Source organism: Tiliqua scincoides, chromosome 2 (genome assembly GCF_035046505.1).
Source record: "Tiliqua scincoides isolate rTilSci1 chromosome 2, rTilSci1.hap2, whole genome shotgun sequence".
Lineage (NCBI taxonomy): Eukaryota > Metazoa > Chordata > Lepidosauria > Squamata > Scincidae > Tiliqua > Tiliqua scincoides.
Window position 1 is genome coordinate 197,880,372 of NC_089822.1, and position 23,953 is coordinate 197,904,324.

General features: G+C 45.0%; 1 protein-coding gene across 1 annotated transcript; it reads left to right on the forward strand.

Moving 5' to 3' along the window:
• Positions 1–1,218: 1,218 nt before the first annotated feature.
• On the forward strand, positions 1,219–23,699 carry NIPAL4 (NIPA like domain containing 4). The gene is made up of 6 exons (XM_066612938.1): positions 1,219–1,846; positions 12,901–13,149; positions 18,518–18,574; positions 19,848–19,938; positions 20,885–21,045; positions 23,095–23,699. The coding sequence occupies exons 1-6, from the start codon at positions 1,219–1,221 to the stop codon at positions 23,697–23,699; spliced, it is 1,791 nt and encodes a 596-aa protein (XP_066469035.1).
• Positions 23,700–23,953: the final 254 nt, after the last annotated feature.

Genomic DNA, 23,953 nt, shown 5'->3' on the forward strand with positions numbered 1-23,953 from the left:
GCATCCACACTTCCTTTGCTGATTGACAGCTTCAGCACCAACTGCCTAGTCATTATGCGTCGGTCCTCGCGAATGAGCACATCAGCAAGCTGCGTCTTGTCAGGTGTGACAGCCGTGGATGGCCGCCCCAAATGCTGCAAATCTTGGAGCTCTGCCAAACTGCCTTCTAATGGCCTCACCTTCTGTGCCCAGCGACTAACCGTACTTCTGTCGACTGCAGATTCTCCATAAACTGTACACAAACATTTGTGAATGTTCCCAACAGTTTCTTTCTCTGCAGTGAGAAATTCAATGACGACACGCTGCTTGTAACGTACATCACTTACAGACGCCATTTTGAAACACTGCTGCAGCTATGCTATCTGTCTGAAGAAACCAAAAATTTGTGTGTGCACTCCTGAAAATTCAAATAATGTATATCTAAAATTTCGCATTCGTACCATTACTGTAGGCTGAGAAAAAAAAATGTGGTGCATTACTTTCTGGGCGACCCTCGTACAATTAGTACACAATGCGGCTGCTCGTGTGGTTGCCGGGGCACGTCGGTTTGACTCTCTCGAGCCGTTGCTTCGGCGACTACACTGGCTGCCGGTTCTGTTCCGGGCCCAATTCAAGGTGCTAGTTTTGACTTTTAAAGCCCTTTATGGCTCGGGTCCGGGGTATTTGAGGGACCACCTCCTTCCTTATAATCCTGCCCCTGCTCTTAGATCATCTGGGGGGGGCCTTTTGACCAAGAGAGGTGAGAGGGGTGGCGGCCAGGAAGAGGGCCGTCTCGGTGGTAGCCCCCGAACTCTGGAATACCTTTCCCTTAGAATTGAGAACTGCTCCCTCTCTGTTAATATTTTGGCGTGGACCGAAGACCTTTTTATTTCAAAAAGCTTTTAATTGCTGGCAGGCTGGCTGGCTTTTTTTCTCTCTTTTTTCTCTTTTATATTAGAATCCACGGGGCTTGTTTTTAGATTTTGTAATTATGTGCATCTGTTTTAATTACTGTTTTTAATTGCTATTTTTGTATTTTATTGTTGTAAGCCGCCTTGTGTGCCCATGGGGCAAAAAGGCGGGATATAAATTAACAACAACAACAACTTCTGGGTTAGGAGGCCACCCCAAACACCATGAAGAGGCTCAGGATGGACTGGAAGGCTTTCTCAAGTGTGGAAAAGCATCCTTTGGAGCTCTGCCTGCTGAGCCAAGCCTCCTGCTGCTATTTCTTGTGCCATGTTCCTGGTCTGGCTGCCAGGCGGCAGGGGTCCAGGGGTCCTGCTGGTATCACCAGATACCACCTCAAGTACCACTGGTGGCGCAGGTACCGCTGGCAGAGAAACACTGTTGTGGAATAAACATGAGGCAGAGCCCTTGAAGAGTTATGCATCCCATGCATCTCCTGACACCAGGACATCTGGCCTCTGGGGTCCATCTCTGGAGTGTGCACATGTGCAAGGCAAGCCGGGCTGGGGAGCGGGTGTTTGGCCTGGGGTGCTCTGCTCTGGCCAAACAGGAGGCTCCAGGGCTGAGCTGAGCACTCGTTGGGGCGGGAAGGAGGAGGAGCGGCGCATCCGGCTGGGGCAGGTGGCACCTCCGCGTTGGCTGCGGAGGGCGACTTTCCCGCCTAGTACGGAGCGGGGCGAGGTGAGCAGAGGCGAGGCTGACGAAAGAGCAGCGGCAGCGGCAGCGGCAGCAGCAGAGAGGCGCTCCGAGGCCCCCCGTCGCCCGCTTCTGGCTCTTGCTGCCAGCTCCGCCTCTGCTGCCCGGCGATGCGCTGAGCCCTCCGAGCCTTGGAAGGCGGCCGGGCGCGCGCGCATGGAGCTCTCGGAGCCTCTGCGGCTGAACAGCAGCTGCGCCAACGGTGAGTCCGGGAGGCGCTGGGCTGCTCTGGGGCTCCAAGCGCCCTGCTGTGACCACTTTCCTGGCGGCAAGCCCGACTTCAGGCCACGGGGCTTACTTCTGAGTAGACACGCCTGGGGCTTGGGCTCGCCAGCCTCCTTCAAGTCCCCTCTTGTTTTTTGCGCTCGACTCTGGAGGGGCAGCCAGAAAACAGGGACGTGCGGTGGGTGGGGAGGCAGGTGAGGCAGAGCCTCCCCACCGGAGTCCTTCGAAAAGCACCGCCGCCGTGGGAGGCACCCACAACTCATGCACTTCTCAACCACGCGCTCCACAGTCACGCGTGGGTTGTGGGCGCTTGGGTGCCTCACACGGCAGCGGCGCTTTTCGAAGGATTCCGGTGGGGAGGCACTGCCTCACCTGCCTCCCCACCCACCACATGTCCCTGCCAAAAAAACCAGCCACGCCCAGAGAACCACTTGCCCCACTTCTCCCTGGTCGCATTCCTTAACCCACCCCGCATCGCCAGTTTTTTGCCCTTCCCGGGGGTGGGGGCTTTGCAGAAGCTGGTGGGACTCTCTCCTTGCTTGGGATGAGTTCCCACAGTGTGTCTCTTTACCTTATCTTCACCCCCCCCCCCCCCGGGTGACCATGGAAAGTGGCTGGAGAAAGTTTGCGTGGGAAGATGCTGCAGAGCTGGAAAGGGGGCAGCTACTTTGACTGGGGGGATGGTTCTTGTTAGGAGCACTCCTGGATTCCACAGTCCTTATCCCTGAGAAACCCCCAAGTTTTTCCTCCAACAGGCACTCTGTGACTGTTTGAGGCAGTGATTGCTAGAACAGAGTGGAAGTACTGAAGGTGGAGGTCACAGTGTTACCCTTGGGCCTTGACCAAAGGACGGATTGTCTCTCCTGCGAGTTTCCTTCTGCCTGCCTTGTCCCATAGACGTTGGTGCAATACAGGCCAAAGGGCCCTGGTGCAATTGGATTGGGGGTGTTAACCAGCCTTAGTGACAGAGACACGAGGAAAATGTGGGAGGTGAACAGCAAGTAGGAAGCGCTGGGGTGCCAAACAGTTCTGTAATTCCCAACACAGTCGAGCAGGTAAGACAAAAAACCAAGGAACAAGCAAGACAGTGGAGGTGACCTCCTGAAGACCTCTTGTGCCCACAGACAGACTAGCCCAGCGATTTTCAACCACCATGCTGTGGTACACTGGTGTGCTATGGGACTTTGGAGGAGGGTAATTTATTAGTAGGGCCATTTGGGGGTGTGAGTACCCTACCAGCAGCAGCATGATGAGTCTTGTAGATGGTCAAAAAACTGATGGTTTGCATTGACAGTTTTAATGCCTTGTCAGTGTGTTGTGAGATGAAAAAGGTTGAAAATCGCTGGACTATTCAGTTGCAGTGGGGGTCATTGTAGTGCTTCATACTGCGATGTGGACTGTCTGTGTTTGTTAGTCACAGCAGACTCCTGGTTGGGTAGATACAAGGGCCAGTGGAAGTTGACAGTCAAGGGATGCCAAGAACATATTCCAGGAAGGTGACCTGTGAATTCTGCACCCTGTTGCGCTGCTGCTGAGATTAGGACAAATTGGTTTGCTACAAGGTGGCTTTTTTATTCTGATTCCTTTGCCCCTGAGTGCCCCAAATCTGTGTTTAAATTAGCCTTTGAAAATCAAAACCAACGAAGGGCCCTACTGCAACCTTAAAGACCATTAAAGACCATTATTTATTGTAGCATCTATCTAGGCCCAGACTTCACGTTGCTTTAAGCCCATTTTTTACAGAAGGGCATAAAGGAGGACTTGGACTAAGAGATCATCTGAGCCTCCAAACAGTTATGGAGAGCTAATTTGGTGTGGGACCATGTCAGATGACAAGAGGGGTTAATGCTTTCCTCTATCACTGATTCCGCACTAAACAAATCCCCCCCAAAGCAGCTTTAGCCCTCTTGATTGATTGGAGCCTACTTCATCAAAGGCATCTGATGACATAAGTTATAGCAAGGGTGTGTGTTTTTTTGGGGGGGTGATGTTTTCCCCAAAATCTCTTGATTAAAATAGCAAATTGTGGTGTTATGTGTTTTTATTCCAAGGGTGCATTTAACAAATTTATAATTTTAAATGATAATTGCTTTGTACTAGGTAGATGATATAGTATCAGCAGATGCAGCCACAGTACTATTCCTAACTGGAAAAGTAATCTGTTTTAATTTCTGGAAAATATCTTGTGGACCAAAACGCAATGTTTTTGTGTTTTTATTTGGACATTTTAACACCAAAAGGCAGTGTTTTGTGTTTTTATGTTTTCAACCAAAAAAGAAAAACAACCTCAGTTATAGCCTGTACAAGCATATGCTGTTAGATGCTACAGGGCTTTTTGTTCCCTTTGCTTCTTGGATAAAGATGGGTGCTATTGTGAAAGTTGCCTGTTGAGGTCATAGGGATAGTTGGGCTGGAGAGGAGGATACAGTCATGTAACTAAGCTGTGGGTGTTTGAAAACACCCACAGCTTGAGTAGTGCAGGTTAGTTCTTGGGGTGCAATTAGTAGAGAAGAAATTAACAAGATGAAAAGGCAAATGAATGTACAGATCAGACGGCCTGAGTGTATGTTAAAAGGAATGAAACCGGCTTTGGGGAAACCCTAGAGCACATCTGTGCAACAATAAAAGTTGTTGTGCAACAACAAAAGTCATGGGAAAGCCCTAGGGTTGGGAGGCATCCATCTGTGGAGGCGTGGTTTGTACTGTAGGTGGGATGGCCTGTGGGGTTCAAAGAGACAAAGGAGACAAAATCAGTTATCACCCAAAGAATGTGGTTTAATTGGATGTTTTAATTGGAGCCTAATCCTCAGGCTCAGGAGCTGTGATAGGGAAATGGCAGTCGGAAAGTTGGATAAGTCAGCCTTGACTAAGTACTTGCCTTATTTCAATAGCTTTGTTGCTCTGGGTAGGTGGAGTCAGTGAGACTTTTTCTTTACTTTTTCATGCTGCTCCTGTGAGCATCAGTAGCACCTTTGGCACCATCTGACGCACTGTCAATGTTCTTGGCAGCTGACCCTGTCAGGAATAACACTATATGGTGTGAGACAGGATCCTTTTGTGGTGGCTGGGGATTGACAATGGACCTGCCTGGGGCCTGGCAGACCAGATCTGCCTGCTGGTAGTTTTGTCTGCCTGTTGCATTTCATCAACTAATCTACTAATTGTAAAACCTACTTCAGAAACAGTGTGAGTGAAGACATGCAGCCAGTAAGAGAAACAGTGAGAGATGTCCTCTCAGCCTTGTGCTTCACAGTGTGGCGTCCAGGTTCCACTATCTAAACTGAATTCAGTTGTATACACTACATATAGGTCATATATCAGGGCTATAATTAAGGCTGCAGTGCCAAGTACAACTTTAAGGGCATAAGTTCTGTTGGAAGAGGGACTTGCTTTTGAGTAAACATGCACTGGATAGTGCTTTAAATCATGCTTTCTAATTATATACCATATTTGTTATTTTTGCTTTATTATTTGTTTTGGAAGTGATTTTTTTTTTTAAATGTATACTGCCCTGGAAATTCCAAGACCAGTCCCCTTCCACCCCACATTATACATGCTTTGAAATTAAGTGTGTATGTGTGTGTGTTTTAATATCTTCTCATAGAATGTGGAAGAGTTAAAGCTTCCAAGCCAGGGTGGCCATAACAGGCCTCCATGCTCTCCCCTCTCTTTTCTTGTTCTAGGAGCCTTGCTTTTGAGGATGTTGGCTTTATTGTCAATCTTTGAGGAAGGAAAAGGCTACATGACATTAGGCCATTGTGTGTATGGTGGAGATAAGAATCCACTTTTTGTTTGTAGTCTCACAAAGACTACTCTGTATCAGGCAAAGTGCCAGTGTCTCAGTGCCACGCCACATTTGAATTACTGCTTTTGCAGTGTAGCCCCATTTTTTTCCTTCTTGATCTGGTAAAAGGTAACTGATGTTATCGTTTTTCTCAGTAAATTCTCAGTAAACTTTTCATTCTGAATTTAAACAGCTTTAGGAATGGGGCATGCCCTATTTATTTTGAGTATAGAGTTGCCAACATTTTTCTTCACAGGGCTCCTGTGCTTTTAAGAGATCTTTTAGTTATTGTGGCACCACCAGGAGGGAGGGTGGGGAGGAGGCATGCTGGGGGGAAGGAGCAGGGTGGGAGGGAGGCGGGACCGGTGGAGCAAAGCTCCACTGGATCCTGAGCCTTCGTGTCGGGCTGTCCGTCCGACACAGAGGCTCTAAATTCTACGCTGACCCTTGGGATTGTTGTAGAATAGAATAATCCCATTGCAGGGTTACTTGCTTTACCCAGGGAAGGGGTTGAAAGTCCCCTTTTCCCAAAGTGGCGGCAGCGGCTGCCTAGGGTGTGCTGGATGCAGTGGCAGCCATTTTCAGCACCACTGCAGCCCCATGTACCAGGAAGCTCAGGATTGAACTGTCAAGGTGGTTTACGTCAGCAGGCTGACCATAAACCAATTATTTTTCAAATAGGTTTTTTACAAGTGCTACTTTATGAAAGAAACTCATAAGGTCCTCCATTTCTCCAGATGTCTCCCTTCATAGTGCAATTGTTATCTTGGCTGCACAGCTCTTGCACTTTCCAAGCTTCCACAGGCAGCTGCAAAACATGTCTCAGGCTGGTTCTCAAGATGCTAATCATTTCTTGCCAGTACAGATTCCTCTGTCTCTAGCCAGTGGCTTCCAGTCACCCATCCAAGGCGAGACCTGACTGATCCTGATTTATGTAAGCTCTAAAAGGTTTGCAAACTCTCTAGCTGGCTAAAGAGCAGGGCACAAGACCTTTAACTATACAGGCGTGCTCCAGTATCTGTGGGGGTTCTGTTCTGTAATCCCTGTGGTTAGCTGAAACTGCAGATACTGGGACACCTCCGCCCTCTGGAGATGAGAGGAGCTTTGCTCCCCTTGCCTTCCAAAGGTCTTCTGAGCCCTGCAGAGGCAATTGTAGCTGCCTGCGGCCTCTGTGGGGCTCAGAATGGCTGTTCGGCAAAGTGCTCTGCACTGCTCAGAAGACCCTCTGGAGGTGAGGGGAGCAGTGCTCCCCTTGTCTTCAGAGGGTGCAGGGGGTGTGGGGGGCCCTCCTGCATCAGTGGTTAAGTCAAACCGCAGATATGCACCCCCCCCCCTGCATAACTAAATACACAAACATGTAGCCAATTAACATTGATCTCTTAGGGCCAGTATTATTTGGACCTAGCAGCCTACACGGAATTCTCCTATCTGCAGTTGGTCAGCTGAAGTTTCTGAACTGTCTTTAAAGGCAACCCCACATGGCATGCATTATGGTAGTAGTCAGTTTAGAAGCTACCAGGACATTTGGCCATTTCAGACGTTGCACAAAACCAGATTCAATTTTGCCTTCCTGTGATGTCCTGAGGGGAGGGATACTTTTTTAGCACCTACCCTTCTTCTTCCCTTCCACATAAGAAGGAGAAATAATTCTACTTCTGATTTGGGTTTAGAAGAACCCAGGATTGACCATAACATCCACAACATGGTTTACTCTAACCATGGCTTCAGAAAAACTAGAACCTTAACTGTCTGAGGACCCAATCCTACCCAACTTTCCAGCTCCAGTGTAGCCACAATGCAGCCCTGTGGTAATGGAACACATGTTCCCATACCTTGAAAAGGCCCCAGTGACTGCCCCTCCACCACAGGAAGCAGTGCACACCCCACTGGCACAACAGCACCAGCTCTGGAAAATTGGATAGGATTTAGACCTGAATCCTGGTTTTGTGTGAATTCTGTACTGGCCATTGATTATGGAGGCAAGATCTGGATCAGTGAAGAAAGGGTATATCGGGGGCACCAGACCAAACTGTAAGAAGACTCCTCATCACTGCTGCACCAATAACATCACTCTTAAGAGCCAGCTCAGGACATTTGTCTTGTGCACATTTGTATATATTATGAGCGCTGGCTCTTGCAGAAGGATCATTTAACCTTGAAACACATCTAGTGGCTAATACATGCAATAATGTTTAGAATGGACAGTATTTTCCTTATGGTTGCCAACTTTTCAAGCAGTTTGCAGTTACACCTTTAACAACACAGGTTTGTTGATCAGGTAACTGCTTATCTCCATAGAGCATCACTTACTGATTTCTGCACATTCCGCTGTTGTTAAAGGAATGAGACGGGGTTGTCAGCTGGCAATCCACTTCACCTTCTCCTCATTTGTTCCCCATAATTCATATGATGGACTGTCCTAAGCTAGATGTAGGTAATCATAGGCACCTGTCTTCTGCAAAGTAGGTAACTTTGTTCAGGGTCCTTCATTTTGCATCATTCAAAAATGAAAAAATTAAATAACATCCCTTCTTCCTAATGCAGCAGGCCAGAGTCCAAGCTATTCTTGAACCCAGCATGGACATCATGCCCTCTACCACTGTGATCATGCTTTACACTTTAGAAATCCTTATCCATGCCTGACCAATCCCTGAGTTATGAGATTTTATATGCTTCATATCAGGTCTGGCTCTTCCATCAGGCCCACTAAAGTGGTTGCCTCAGGTGGAGGGTAACCCATCTTCACCTGCTTACTTGCCTCCACTGTTCCCCCTTTTCTTTCTATTCACTATATTGAAAAGGAAGAGGGGGACAGACACTATCTCCCGATCGTGTCTGATCTTGGAAGCTAAGCAGAGTTGGGCCTGGTTAGTACTTGGATGGGAGACCGCCTGGGAATACTGGGTGCTGTAGGCTTATACCATAGTCTTTCGAGACTGAAGGTTGCCAACCATGATGAACAGTAGTCAACAACTTCTGCAAGAGATAATGATGTTGTTTGGAAGATATTGTTTTGTGCGAGGTAAATGGGTCAGTATTTCAGGCATGCCTGGAGTGTGAAAACCACAGGCTCAGTAACTGCCTCGCCTACAATGACTGGCACATCTAAGATACTGCCACTGATATTTAACTTGTCAAACATGATTTGCATGCACCTTCCTTCCAGTTAAAAACAAATTGTGTGTTTAATCCTTCAAAATGCATTCAGTGAGTGTCAGAGAGAATTTTGATTCTTTTTTCTCAACATTTTAATTCATTTTCCTCTTTCTTTTTTCTAGTGATCTGTCTAGCCTGTTGTCTGATTTCTATTATCCTACACTGTCACAATTTTATTCATTTGTGTGGCTTGTTAATCATTTACCTTTAAGGTTCACTTAGTTATTTAACTGCTGTTCAATAGTTTATTTTGCATTTTCAGAGGTAATCTGTTCCCCTCCTTGCCTCCACTGCTCCTCCTTCTCCTTCCTTCTCCTTCTCTCTCCCTCTGAAGTGAAAAGGAAGATGAGGACAAAGAGGGGGACCTAGAGGAAGAGGAAATGTAGAGGGGAGTAGAGTCCTCAACTAAGACAGCACTAGGCAGGATCTTAGACTTTTCACCTGTGTCTTCAGCAAGAGTGGCTTTCTGTATAGTTCCTTGTCAATCCACGCAACAGGAGATGATTGCAACTTCAAGCAAGGGAGGGGGTTAGGTAAATCAAGTTTTTCCAGTTTTGCAGTTTGCAATGACATTTGTTAGTGAATAAGTATTAAATGTAAATCAACTTGAGCAATACTAATATAACAATCCGCATAATAGAACACACAAAATAAAGCATTCTGGCATTAATAAGAGCCAACATCTAGATGTGTTCACTTTTCTAAAATCTCTGTGTCCTTCTGGGAAACTATTCTAAAATGCTACCCCCAATATAGCATTCAATTTTAGTATTTTAGAATGATAACCTGCTTTGCTTTGCATTAAAGGAGGTAATGCAGTAATTTATTATCTCCTCATCCTAATAATAACCCAGTAGGTTATGTCTCTGTCAATTGCAGGCACATAACCTCTGCTAACTGAGTAAGAGGCACTTTTTCAAGTGGGTGCTCCTCTTTTTTTAGCAGGGGGAGAGTAACTGGCCCTTCTCACCCCAGCAGTGTCTTTTCTAGTGGCTGCCTGCTGGTGTCTTTTTAGATTGTGAGCCCTGTTGGGACAGGGAGCCATTAATTATTTGATTTTTCTCTGTAAACCGCTTTGTGAACTTTTTGTTGAAAAGCGGTATATAAATACTGTTAATAATAATAATAATAACTTCAATGTATCTCTCATATCACTGGATGCTATTATTGCACCCACCTCTTCCCCGAGTTATTCACTTGTGTGCCTTCTATCATCTAGAGCCAGTGTGGTGTCAATGGTTAGAGTGATGGACCATGAAGTTAACTAGGGGCCCAGTCCCAGCGCAGATGCAGCTGTGCTCACAGGGTGTGTGCTGCATCCTGTAGTGGAGGGGCAGTCACAGAGGCCTCCTCAAGGTACGGGAGTTACCTTGGGGAATGTTTGTTCCCAAAAAGGGAATGTTTGTTTCCTAACCTCAGGGCTGCATTGCGGCTGCATCAGTGCTGGAAAGTTGGATAGGAATGGGCCCTAGGTGACCTTGGACCAGCCTAAACTCATCTATCACACAGGGTTTTTATGAGCACAGTGTAGGAGAAGGGAGAACCATGTGTGCCCCTCAGAGCTCATTGAAGGAAGGATAGGATGAAACTGTAGTGCTTGAAGCCCTTTTCATACCCTTTTTTCACCTTCTTGTTTCATGTGGCTTTAGTAGATCAGAGGATCCTCTCAGTTACTTCACTAGGGAAAGAGAGCCCGAGAACCCTTCATGTTTAAGGAGCCAGTTTTTTAGCATTCCTTGTGCTATTCCATCCTTTACTGATTGTGTTTGCTTTTATTGTACAGATACAGTGCTATTGTATAGATGCAATACTATACAAAATAGATGTACAATCTATACAAAATAGATGTATAGATGACTGCAGTGGTATCATTAGGGAGGGGTAGAGGGTGCAGAACACACCAAGTGACACCCTCAAGGGAGTAATACTAAGGGAGTGGCCAAAATTTTGGAGACCTTTTGGAAAATATTTATTTATGAATAATTGTATTTATTCATACATAATATGTATGTATGAATAGTTGTATAATTGGAAAGGTAGTGTCATACATACATAATATGTATGTATGAATAATTGTATAATTGGAAAGGTAGTGTCATGCAGAATGTAATGAAACAAACCCTATTGAATTATCTGTATTCTATCAAATGTTATGGTAATTACCCAGAAAAATAAATACAACTGCTTTCTGTAAGAAAAAGTAAATTTCTGTATCTCAAATCTGACCAATGAGACTGATTGCACCTCGAGCCAATGAGGTGTTTTTATGACATAGTGGAGAACCAATAAGATGTTAGTATGAGTCAGCTCTCATTTCCGTGTATCAGAGCTAATACTAGAATTCTTATTCAGTTGTGTAAGTGTCATCAAGATGGCCACTGGTTTTTTGTTGGTTACTGATCTGTTGGGTGACCTGTACTGTTGTGCATTAAACTAAACTAAAGATAAAAATAAAATAAAGATGGTCTAGGAGGATTTCTTGCTACAGGCAGGGGGCTGGACTAGATGACCTATTAGGTACCTTCCAGCTCTATGATTCTACGAAACAAATAAAAAAATAAAGTTAATGGGGGTAACACCTACCCTAGTGATGCCACTGCATTTATGTTGTGAGTATGATGTTGTAATTTGTTCTGTATGGTCTGATATGGAAGGAGGTCCATCATGGGGGTGGTGCAATGAGCTCTTGCATCAGGTGACATAAAGCTTAGGGACACCTCTGGGTACAATGTCATCTATCAGTTGGTTGGCAACCTTCAGTCTCGAAAGACTATGGTATAAGCCTACAGCACCTGGTTTTCCCAGGCAATCTCCCATCCAAGTACTAACCAGGCCTGACCCTGCTTAGCTTTCAAGATTAGACAAGATTGGGCATGCGCGGGGTAACAGTTGTCATCTATCAGTTAGGTCCTATCAGGGTTGCCATGTCTTGATTGCTGTCTGACAGATAAAACCCAGCAGGTTCATCTTTCCCAGTTCACAGTATGGTGGGGAGAGCTTCTCAAGATGAATTTCTGGTTGCCATGCAGCTGTTAAAAGTGCAGTGCTCTAGCATGGGAAGAGATTGAAGTTCTTTTCATGTGCCTCACCAGGATGAGCAAAGATCCATCCTCCTCCTTTTCTGACAGAGCCTTCTTTGATTTGAGGAGGAGAAATGTAGCATGTTTCAATTCCTTTCTCCATTTCTTTGTTACAAATAACTGCAAATATTGCATTATTATTATTATTATTATTATTATCATCATCATCATCATCATCTATTGAACTTTCTATTAACATGAAGCTGTTAAAAGCACCAGAGTAAAAAGGGAAGAAGGTGGCAACTCTAAAGATGAAGAAATAAAGGGTTGGAGGGTGTAAATGATGGTTGATTTCTTGCTAAAAACAATAGCATTTTTAGCAATTTAGCAATCCAACACAGACTTATGTTCAGGCCGTTTCAGTATAACTAACCATATTTAGGAGTACAGGAAAAAAAAATTAATGCATTCAGTTGGTTTGAATCTTATGCAAGGGTTGCATTTCAGAGTCTGTGTAAAGCTAAAATAGCGTATTCAGGTGAATGTCATTTAGTGACGTTCCGATCAGCGACAGATCGCATATATGGCAATCCGTAGTTGATCCCGTGCTTCCCTACCCAAAGCTTTCAGAGCGAGGGGAGCTGTGTTCCCCTCATCTCCTGAGGCTTTTCTGAGCACCACGGAAGCTCCGTGCATCTGCCCGCAGACTCTGTGAAGCTCAGAATGACAATTTCAGTCAAAAATAAATGCAACTTCCGGTTTCTGGGCTTCTCCAGGCCTCAGAATGCCTTATAATGCATAAAAACCTCACTTCTGGTTTCCCTCAGGAAACTGGAAGTTGTGTATGTGTGTGTTGGCCGCAATGGCCATTCTGAGCCCTGCAGTTAGAAAAGCCTCCAGAGGTGAGGGGAGCATAGCTTAGAAAAGAAATAGAAAAAGAAGAAGAAAATAGAAATAGGAAAGAAGAAGAAAATAATTTAAATCATGTTGAGAGGTGACATATTAGATTGAGGCTTGCAAGCTATCCATTAATTTCCATTTTTCCTGCTTTTCTCCTCCTTGTCTTCCAAGGTTCATTGCTGACTCTGACTTGCCTGTCTCATCAGGCTATCTGCCAAGTGATTGGGAACGTCAGCTCAGCAGTCTCATTCCACAAGAATCTCACTCTGGACACAAACTGGACAGTGACAGTAGAAGACAAATATGGCTTCTTCATTGGCTTGGCCTTGGCTGTCTTCTCAAGCTTCCTCATTGGCAGCAGTGTCATCCTCAAGAAGAAAGGACTGCGACGATTGGTGGAGAAAGGAGGCACCAGAGCAGGTATGATTTCATTGGCTAGGGAAGTATGGATAGAGGGTTTTTTTCTGAAAGACTGATGCCAGTATTTGATAAGCTAATGAACAATAAAATCTCAGTTACTCTTCCTTTTCTAATCTTCTGTAATGATTCTGGAACTATGAGTAATTGTTCCAGAATCGTTTCAGAAGATTAGAAAAGGATTAATTGTTCAGTGAGTCAACCAGGATTTCAAAACTGTAGTCCACGTTTGCTCAGGAAAAACAGCAACTAAACAAAATTACTTATTTCAGGGGTGCCCAAACCCAGGCCCTGGGGCCACTTGCAGCCCTTGAGGCCTCTCAATGCGGCCCTCAGGGAACCCCCAGTCTCCAATGAGCCTCTGGCCCTCCAGAGATTTGTTGGAGCCCACACTGGCCCAACGCAACTGCTCTCAGTGTGAGGGTGACTGTTTGACCTCTCATGTGAGCTGTGGGATGAGGGTTCCCTCCACTGCTTGTTGTTTCATGTCTGTGATGCAGTAGTGGCAGCAAAGGAAAGGCTAGCCTTGCTTTGTGCAAGGCCTTTTGTAGGCCTTGAGCTATTGCAAGACCTTCGTTCATTCATGTAAGTTCATCTTTAATATAGTCATTTACATAAACTTATGTAAATTTACTCAAATTTTAAATGTAAATTAATTCTTTCCCCCCCCCCCGGCCCCTGCCACAGTGTCAGAGAGACGATGTGGCTCTCCTGCCAAAAACTTTGGACACCCGTGACTTATTTCAACAAACCCCACAGATTTCCAAGTGATCAACTTGGCTATTTCATCTCCAACTTGGATCCAACAAGGAGCATTGGATCTGGCGTAGCAGGGCACTGCTGGTCCCACTCCCTTCCTGCCTCAGTTCCTCCCCCTCGCCTTGTGCTCCTGCCACCCAGTGGCGTAGCTAAGGAGGTGCAGGGGATAGCAGTGGCACAGGGCATCAAGCTTTAGGGGGGGCAACAAGCTGAGCTTGACACTAGTGACCAAAATTATGAAAATCTTGGGTATGTATGAATAATACCATCATGTTACATATCGTTGGAAAGGTAATTTAATGCAGAATGCAGTGCAACAAACTGAACTGGAATATCTGTATTCTATCAAAAGTTATGGCCAATTAAGCAGAAAATGAAAACACAACTGCCTTGTGGAATAGAAAGTGATTTGCTTAACTCCAAACTGACCTATGGGACTGATTGTTCTGAGTGCCAATGAGATGTTATTATGATACAGCATGGAACCAATAACTTTTTATTTATTTACTTAATTAAATTTGATTTTGTCATGTGGGGGGGGGGGCTGCATAATCTTCTTTGACACCAGGTAGCAGATATATGCCTTAGCTATGCCACTGACTGGGGGGAGGAAGCAGAGCAAGTGAGTGGTGAGCTGCTGGGGGGAGCAGGTGGTTTCCTCCCCATTTTCACTTTTTAAAAAGCCCGGGCGTGATGTCACTTCTGGTTGTGACATCACTTCTGGGGCAACATTTTGAACTTGGCACCGTGCTACATGATCATTAGCTACGCCACTGCCGCCGCCCAGTCCCCATCCTGGAATGCCTCAAGCCCACCTGCCCCCACCCTGATGAACTTTACTGCTGCCTGGAGCTCTTCCCTCGCTCCGGGCATCTGTCCTGTGCTGGGCTCAGTACTGATTGGCACTGGGCTGGCACCATCGGTCCCTACATGGAGGGTGTCATGAACATGCTTTACAACATGTTTACAACATCCAGCACCAGCAATACCATCCTACTGCCAGCACTAAAGAGTTCAGGACTGGGCTCCTGAGACTACATTTTTTCATGCTGACAGAGAGAAGTATAACATTTCTGGTCACTAGGAGTTCTGATAAACATCTGTCCCCTTTTCTCAACCTGTGGTTTTGGCAGTTATTCTGCAACTGAGCTATTTCACCACGCTTGTGGGTTTTATCCTGATTATACATATTTCCAAACTATCTTTGGCCCTACAAGCCTTCAAGCGTCAAGCCTCCTTGAACAAATTCATTATAACTGAAACCTAGCACAACAGTTGTATTGCTGCCTTTCCAATAATATTACTTTTTGTAATCCCTGCAAAATGAGATCTGGCTTCTGACAGTGAATTTGTCAGTTAAAGTTGGTCTATTAATTTGTATGCCCCTTTGGGAAAAGTGTGGCATAAATAAATAGTAAACCATGATATGGTGGACATGCGTGTGTGAGCTAACTCAGCCTATGGAATCTAAGCCCCTGTTTAGCCACAGAGAACTACAGCTCTTACAGGGCCATGAGTTTGGGACAAGGCTGTTCCACCCCATATCTACCCATCTAATCTCTCCATCTAGGTTCTCCTGCTGGAGCTGTTGCCATGGTATATGCTACCTCCCTCTTTCTTGCATGTTAACATTCCTATGAGTCAGACATGCACTGATAGGTGGAGCTTCCTGGTCTGTTACAATACATTGCAATATGTGACCTTTTCTGCTTCCATTACAACACTGGGAGGGAATCAGGGCATTGATATATAGCCACTGATAATCTCACCCAGTATTTCCGCATCACACACTTTTCACTGGCTGCATTTTTCAGTGTTATAAACTGAAAAATAGACACTTCTGTTCTTGCAGTTCATAACACTGAAAAATGAGGCTGATGAAAAATGCATGATGTGGAAACAGTGAGTGAGATGACCTGTGGATACATTTGATACATGACAGTGAATGTAATGATAAACCTGTGTTCAGTTGGCTATCAGTTAATGTGATTTAACTATCTCTGGTGATACAAGTCGCTAAGTAGATAGTCATATGAGTGAGCTCCTCATTTTTTATGAAATTTATTGATATTATTATCATTGTTAATATTGTTCTGCTTCTCAGCAAATTGTTGTCAGAGCAGTGTACGTAGCAAAAGGGATGAGAAGACGCTTTCCTGTCCCAGAGGGGCTCACATTTGAAAAAGGAGCACAAGGAAGAAATCAGCAGCAGCCATTTAGGATCACCAGTTACGGTTGCAGCTAAATATAAGGCTGCAATCCTAACTAATTTTCCAGCACTGACGTAAGGGCAATGTAACTCCGAGGTAAGAGAACAAACATTGCCCTACCTTCAGGAGGCCTCCATGACTACCCCTCAACTGCAGGATGCAGCACATGCCCCACTGGCATAGCTATGCCAGTGCTAGAAAGTTGGTTAGGATTGCACCCTAAAAGAGGCCCTATTTTCAAAGGTACCTCTTGTCCACTTGGTCTGGAAGGGACTGAGGGCCCAATGCTATCCAACTTTCCATTGCCAGCCCAGCTGCAATGCAGCCTCGAGGAAAGGAAACAAATGTTCCCTTACATGGAATAGGCCTCCATGATTGCCCGCTCGCTGCAGGATGCCATGCATGCCCTATTAGTATAGCTGCACTGGTGCTGGAAAATTTGATAGGATTTGGCCCTGAATTGTTGGCATGTGTTTAATAGATTTTCGTTAAGGCTCTTGATGGGGGAAAAAGAGAGATTGTGTTATCTGACTCAGCACAATCTAGGTGCATTGCTACTCAGAAGAAAACACAGTTGAGTGTAATGAAACTTACTACTATAGACTGTAAGAAAAATAGAATTGCAGCCTTAGGCTATGCATGTTAAAAACCAGATATTCACAAGGACTCCATTGTCAGTCAGTGAACAGAGGCATTTGCTCTCCCTCAGCTAACTATAAAACAGCCACGTCTTTAAAGGTGATTCTTTGCCCTGTTCGCAGTGGCTATGCAATATTAACACAGCGTTGCTAAATAAATAGTATGCAGTATTGCTAAACAAATAGTACTGTATTAGACAAGTCAGAGGTGTAGCTAACCTCACAAACATTTTTTTCTTTACAATCTACAACCTCAGCAAAGGACATGTAAATTAGATCATTTGTTGTATGAATTACCTCAAGGGATCAGATGGTTACTTATGAGGCTCAGGGAGTAGGAAAAAATTGCTACAGGTTTTACAACCACCATGGAATTCAATTATACCCCTCTGCTGCATGTATCTAAGAACGGAAGCACCTCCTTTTGGGAGACACTAGAGACATGGGACAAGATAAGACAAAAGCAAATGCTTGTAAAATGGCCTCTTCCTAAGGTGGATGAATTCTTTTAAGGCTTCCTTGTTCCTCCTTCAAAAACAGTTGACACATACTTTCCACCAGAGCATCTGACATGGTGGAACTGACACCAGACTACTTTTCCTTGTCTCCTTACTGGTGGGCTTTCTTTTAAAAGCTTGTTGGATTTGATTGTGGAATGTCCTCGGGTATTTTCTCTGCAGTTTCTCTACATGAGGAACCATCAGCTTATGTTTGCACTTAAAATCTCATCTCATGTTACAGTGTTCTGCAAGGAGATACTTCTTCAGAGGACTGAGTATGAAACCTATATCTAGATCACATAGTTTCACAATTGCATGTGTGGGTGGGTTGTTTACTGCATGACAGATGCATACTGATGTTAGTCTAGTGTCATTTTACATGTCTGAGGAGCAAAATCTCATGTATCATTATTGTAGTGTGTGACCAACACAAAGGTTCCATGTTATCTGAAGCTGTAACATTTGAGTTAGCACTTGAGGTGGAAGCATTCGGAATAGAAAATCTATAACCCAACAGAACATGAGTAAGGTCCCACGTTCACCTGTAGCATATCCAATTATAAAAGGATCAGTGGTCAGAACTGCAAATTGCTCCACTTGAAAACTTGGAAACCTGTTTGAGTTTGTGTGAGCAATGCTTGGCTACACAGACTGATCGGTGAGCTCATTGTTAGCCAGCTTCCCACACTCAAAGCTTGTAGAGCACGGATTCTTAATCAGGGGTGGCCGTACTCCTTGGGGGAGGGGAACCAAATGATGGGGGTATGAGACTCAATCTCTGAACAAGTTAAAAAATTGTTAGATTGGATTATTTAAAGATGTTGTTAGAATAGATTAACTATCATCATTATCAATATGGACCGAGGCATTCTGACACAAGTCCAAGGAGAGCAGAGCATCTTGAAGCTGCTTGAAGCTACCTGGGAATGAGGATTGGGATCCGGCATAACTTCTGGGTTCCAGCCTTGCATCCTCACCCACCCACCCCTGGGGCCACCCACCCTCCCCCCACCTCGGAATGCCTCTCTTCCGCCTTCTCCCTGCCCAACCCAGAGCCATGAATTAATCTGGCCCTGTTTTAAGTCAGGTCAATAGCCCCACTCTTTGTTGTGTGTGAAACAAGTTCAAATTCCTAGATTATTTTCAACCAGTCATGCAATCTAGCTATTTGCTCTTTTTATCTTAATTTAGACTGTATGCATTTTTCCTTTTTTTTTCTTTTTCTTTTTAATGATCTTGAAATGTGTGTGTTTTGCTTTTCCAGGGGATGGAGGTCATGGCTACCTAAAGGACTGGTTGTGGTGGGCTGGTTTGCTTACCAGTAAGTATGATAATTTGCACCGGCCTTGATTTATACTTGCTCAAATGCTTAACCTTCATGATCCAAGACAATATGATACCTATTCGTTTCCCCGTTCTGTATGCCGATCCCGCAAAGTGTGAAGCGGGATCAAGCTTTGTTTTGTCGGCCGGGAACACAAGAGCCTCCTCCCCTGAAAGGGTATTGGATAGGGACTGGGAGCTGGGTGGGCCCAGAGGGTTCTTAGGGCACCAGCGCCTGGCCCTCTTCCGCTTTTGCATGTGGGCACGGTGCTGACTCCCACCCGCCCATCCCTAGAGCAGTCTGAGTTTTTACTGGTCGCCGTTTGGGGCCGGGTAGGAATTTTCTGCTATCTGCCAAGATTGGCAGGCAGTTTTTCACCTACCCCAGACTGCCGGGGGTTAAAGGGTTCCCCTTTCCTACTATCCCTGGTCACTTTATGGCAGGTGGTGCGGGGTAGAAGGTGTGAGCTAGACTTTGGGGTGCACCTTCAGGCAGCTTAAGCAGGGCAGAACCCATTTTCAGTCCTCAGGGCCCCAGCGGCATGAGGGCTAGGACGGGTCCCTGAATGGGACTGCAGGGCCACCTCAGAGGCTCAGCGGCTTGAGGTGGCATTGCTTGCAGTCCGGCTGCCTCACCCCTTCACGGGGTGAAGACCTGGATAAGCTGCGCCGCCTGTAATGGGGCCTGGCTTGGAGTCGGGTGCATGCCCAACTTGGGGGACAGATACGATTCTGGTGCCTTCCGAGGGTCCGGCCTCCGCACCACAGGTGCTTTGCTGCCCCTGCATCTGCAGGTCTCTCTCTGCCTCTCCGATAATATATTACTTGGTAATAAAGTGGCCCTTTCTCCTAGCTCAAGTTGTCTCGAGTGTTCATTGGGGCGTGCACAAACAAAGAGCTACTTCCTACATTGCTGATATCCACATAGGCCAAATAAAACTGTTGGACTTCTCATAACGGCTGAGAATGGCATGGAATGCATCTGTGTGATTAAGATGAAATGGAAACGTCTTTCAGATGCTTTCACCATTGCTTGGAGCACTGCCACAGAAAATCAATTTTCTGCTGTTCTGTGAGGGAGGAGGAGAACTGGAGAGTGTGAAGCCCTCCCCAAATTTCCCCTTTCTTAGCTTTGGTCTCTGGGTTTTAATGCTCTTTTTAAGTGGGCCAAACTCATGGTATGGAATGCAGACAAAGCTAGCAAGACAACTGAACAGGACTGATACTTCTTGCAATTAAACTTTTTTTTTATTCTTGCTCTCTTTGCTCAGTGGGTGGAGGAGAAGCTGCCAACTTTGCTGCTTATGCCTTTGCAGCTGCAACTATTGTTACTCCACTCGGCGCACTGAGTGTGCTCATAAGGTAATTTCTTCCCATTTCTCCTTTGTCCTCCCATATTTATTTTGAGTCTCAAGTCCTCCGGATGGTAGGAATGAAGTTTGCCATGCAAACAGAAAAATGCCTTGATGACATTCTCCTGATAAACAGACAGCTGGAGATTTATTTCAGCCCTGCATTTTGCACATGGCCAAGCTTACTATGGTTCTTTTTGACATTGGGATGACTTGCTATCCAGCATTCATTTAGAGCAGTGGCTCCCAACATTTTTTCTCTTGTGAACCCCTTGGCAGCCCATTCCCATAAATTGTACCCCTCATATTAGAAAGTGTTTGTGATTAATATAAATGCTGTTATTTTATATTTATGTTTTCAACTACTGATCCATATCTGGTAATACACAATTTGATGACCCACAAGTAGCAGTTGGTGGGATACTTGCAGCCAGCTAACTGCCTTCCTTCCTGCCTTGCCAGCCCCGTGAGACATTATAATACAGACCTGCCTTTCCTTACCATTATTTAATTCTTTTTTTAGTATCCCTAAAGGTCCTGGCAAGTACCCCCTGGGGGTACACATATCCCAGGTTGGGAACCACTGATTTAGAGATATACACTGTGTATTATTTTTACACTTTTTTCTATTCTTAAAATAGAGAGTTGTTCCCTTTTTCTTGGAATACACTACCATCAAAATGTAATCAATCATATTACTGGAATGTATTTAGGGGTGAAGGCTGTAGCTCTCCTAGTAGAGACAGTGTTCAGTTAGAAAGTTACTTCCTATTTGAAATCTCAAAATACTGTATATACTTCTGAACTTTTTTCTTTCTTCTCTGAAAGGAAGTTTCCAAACATCTATAATTGTGTTTTTACTTTGCTTCTATGATTTTTGCCATTTTGCCTCTGATCTGGTTTCTCTAAATGTATCATCTCAAAGCAGTTTCCTTTTCTTTCTCTATTCTGTGCAGTGCAATTTTGTCTTCCTATCTGCTTGGAGAACGGCTCAATCTCTTAGGCAAACTAGGTTGCCTGCTCAGCATTGTGGGTAGTACAGTTCTCGTGATTCATGCTCCTGAGGAAGAGGAGGTCACCACTCTAAATGAAATGGCTTCTAAGCTGAAAGAACCAGGTAATCATGAGGGCAGGGCATCAAATGTTTAAAAGTGTTGCTTTTTGGCTGAAAACCTAATTTTACCTCAGAATGCCAGACGCATTTTATCAGCTGCTTCTCTAAAATGAGACGTAGAGATGGCAGAGAAATTAAATTAGTTCTTTGCACCTGTCTTCATGGCAGAAGACCTCAGGCAGATACCACTGCCCGAACGGCCCCTCCTGACCAAGGAATTAAGTCAGATAGTTAAAAAAGAAGATGTTTCAGTCTTAATTGACAAATTAAAGATAAATAAGTCACCTGGCCCTGATGGCATCCACCCAAGAGTTATTAAGGAATTGAAGAATGAAGTTGCTGATCTCTTGACTAAAATATGCAACTTGTCCCTCAAAACGGCCAGGGTGCCAGAAGATTGGAGGATAGCAATTGTCACACCTATCTTTAAAAAGGGAAAGAGGGGGGACCTGGGAAACTATAGGCCAGTCAGCCTAACATCTATACCGGGTAAGATTGTGGAATGCCTCATCAAAGATAGCATCTCAAAACACATAGACGAACAGGCCTTGCTGAAGGAGAATCAGCATGGCTTCTGTAAGGGTAAGTCTTGCCTCACGAACCTTATAGAATTCTTTGAAAAGGTCAACAGGCATATGGATGCGGGAGAACCTGTAGACATTATATATCTGGACTTTCAGAAGGCATTTGACACGGTCCCTCACCAAAGGCTAGTAAAAAAACACAGTCAGGGAATTAGAAGACAGGTCCTCTCATGGATTGGGAATTGGTTGAAGACCAGGAAACAGAGAGTGGGTGTCAATGGGCAATTTTCACAATGGAGAGAGGTGAAAAGCGGTGTGCCCCAAGGATCTGTCCTGGGACTGGTGCTCTTCAACCTCTTCATAAATGACCTGGAGACAGGATTGAGCAGTGAGGTGGCAAAGTTTGCAGACGACACCAAATTTTTCCGAGTGGTGAAGAACAGAAGTGATTGTGAGGAGCTCCAGAAGGATCTCTCCAGACTGGCAGAATGGGCAGCAAAATGGCAGATGAACTTCAATGTCAGTAAGTGTAAGGTCATGCACATTGGGGCAAAAAATCAAAACTTCACAGGCTAATGGGTTCTGGGCTGTCTGTGACAGATCAGGAGAGAGAACTTGGGGTGGTGGTGGACAGGTTGATGAAAGTGTCGACCCAATGTGCAGCGGCAGTAAAGAAGGCCAATTCTATAGTTGGGATCATTAGAAAAGGTATTGAGAACAAAACGGCTAATATTATAATGCCGTTGTACAAATCGATGGTAAGGCCACACCTGGAGTATTGTGTCCAGTTCTGGTCGCCGCATTTCAAAAAAGACATAGTGGAAATGGAAAAGGTGCAAAAGAGAGTGACTAAGATGATTACTGGGCTGGGGCATCTTCCTTATGAGGAAAGGCTACAGCATTTGGGCCTCTTCAGCCTAGAAAAGAGGCGTCTGAGGAGGGACATGACTGAGACATACAAAATTATGCAGGGGATGGACAGAGTGGATAGAGAGATGCTCTTTACACTCTCACATAACACCAGAACCAGGGGACATCCACTAAAATTGAGTGTTGGAAGAGTTAGGACAGACAAAAGAAAATATTTCTTTACTCAGCATGTGGTTGATCTATGGAACTCCTTGCCACAGAATGTGGTGATGGCGTCTGGCCTGGACGCCTTTAAAAGGGGATTGGACAAGTTTCTGGAGGAAAAATCCATTACGGGTTACAAGCCATGATGTGTATGTGCAACCTCCTGATTTTAGAAATGGGTTATGTCAGAATGCCAGATGCAAGGGAGGGCACCAGGATGAGGTCTCTTGTTATCTGGTGTGCTCCCTGGGGCATTTGGTGGGCCGCTGTGAGATACAGGAAGCTGAACTAGATGGGCCTATGGCCTGATCCAGTGGGGCTGTTCTTATGTTCTTATAGTCCTATGTGTTTGAATGGCATCATCATGTCAAGCTCTGACATGTATTGAACTAATCCTGTTGGTTGACTGATTTGCCACAGACAGATTACCTCCTGATCTTTTCTTACCTTTCAGGTTTCCTTGTTTATGCTGCTATTCTTCTTGGGATCTGCCTGATTCTGATTATCTTCCTAGCACCACGTTATGGCCAAACTAATATTCTTGTCTACCTCACCATCTGCTCTGTGATTGGGGCCTTTTCAGTCTCTTCTGTCAAAGGCCTGGGCATTGCCATCAAGGGCTTTTTTGCTCACCGTCCAGTTCTGCGGCATCCACTAACTTGGATCCTTGTCATCACGTTGGTGGCCTCTATTACCACCCAAATTAACTACCTCAATAAGGCTCTGGACATTTTCAACACCTCCATGGTTTTCCCCATCTACTATGTGTTATTTACCACCATTGTCATTGCCACTTCTGTCATCCTGTTTAAGGAGTGGGTCGCCATGTCTGTCGTGAACATTATCGGAACAGTATGTGGATTCCTTACAATAATTTTAGGTGTGTTTTTGCTCCATGCATTCAAAGATATGGACATCAGTTGGAGGAACCTGCCACAAACACTTCAAACGCCTGAGGAGACTCCAGTAATCAAGGATGACAGAAATAACCTAATAGAGCTGGATAATTCTGTCACCATAAGTGACGACAAGTCCAAAGTATTCATGATCTGCAATTGATTCCTACAATAAACAATCCTATAAGCTGCAGGGACTTGAACTAGACAGTATCTCAGTACGTATCTGGAGCAAGAGTTTGCAGTATACAAAACTGCACCATACACAGTTTCTGAACACAGCAACATCATTGACCACAGTGAATGAGCTCCTTCACCACCTTTTTGCTTACTTGATGATTCCTTGTGTCCTTTTCACTCTTTGGAATTCTATGGTACTTTTTGTATGGAATCAGCATGCCTTATATGTCTGTGCCA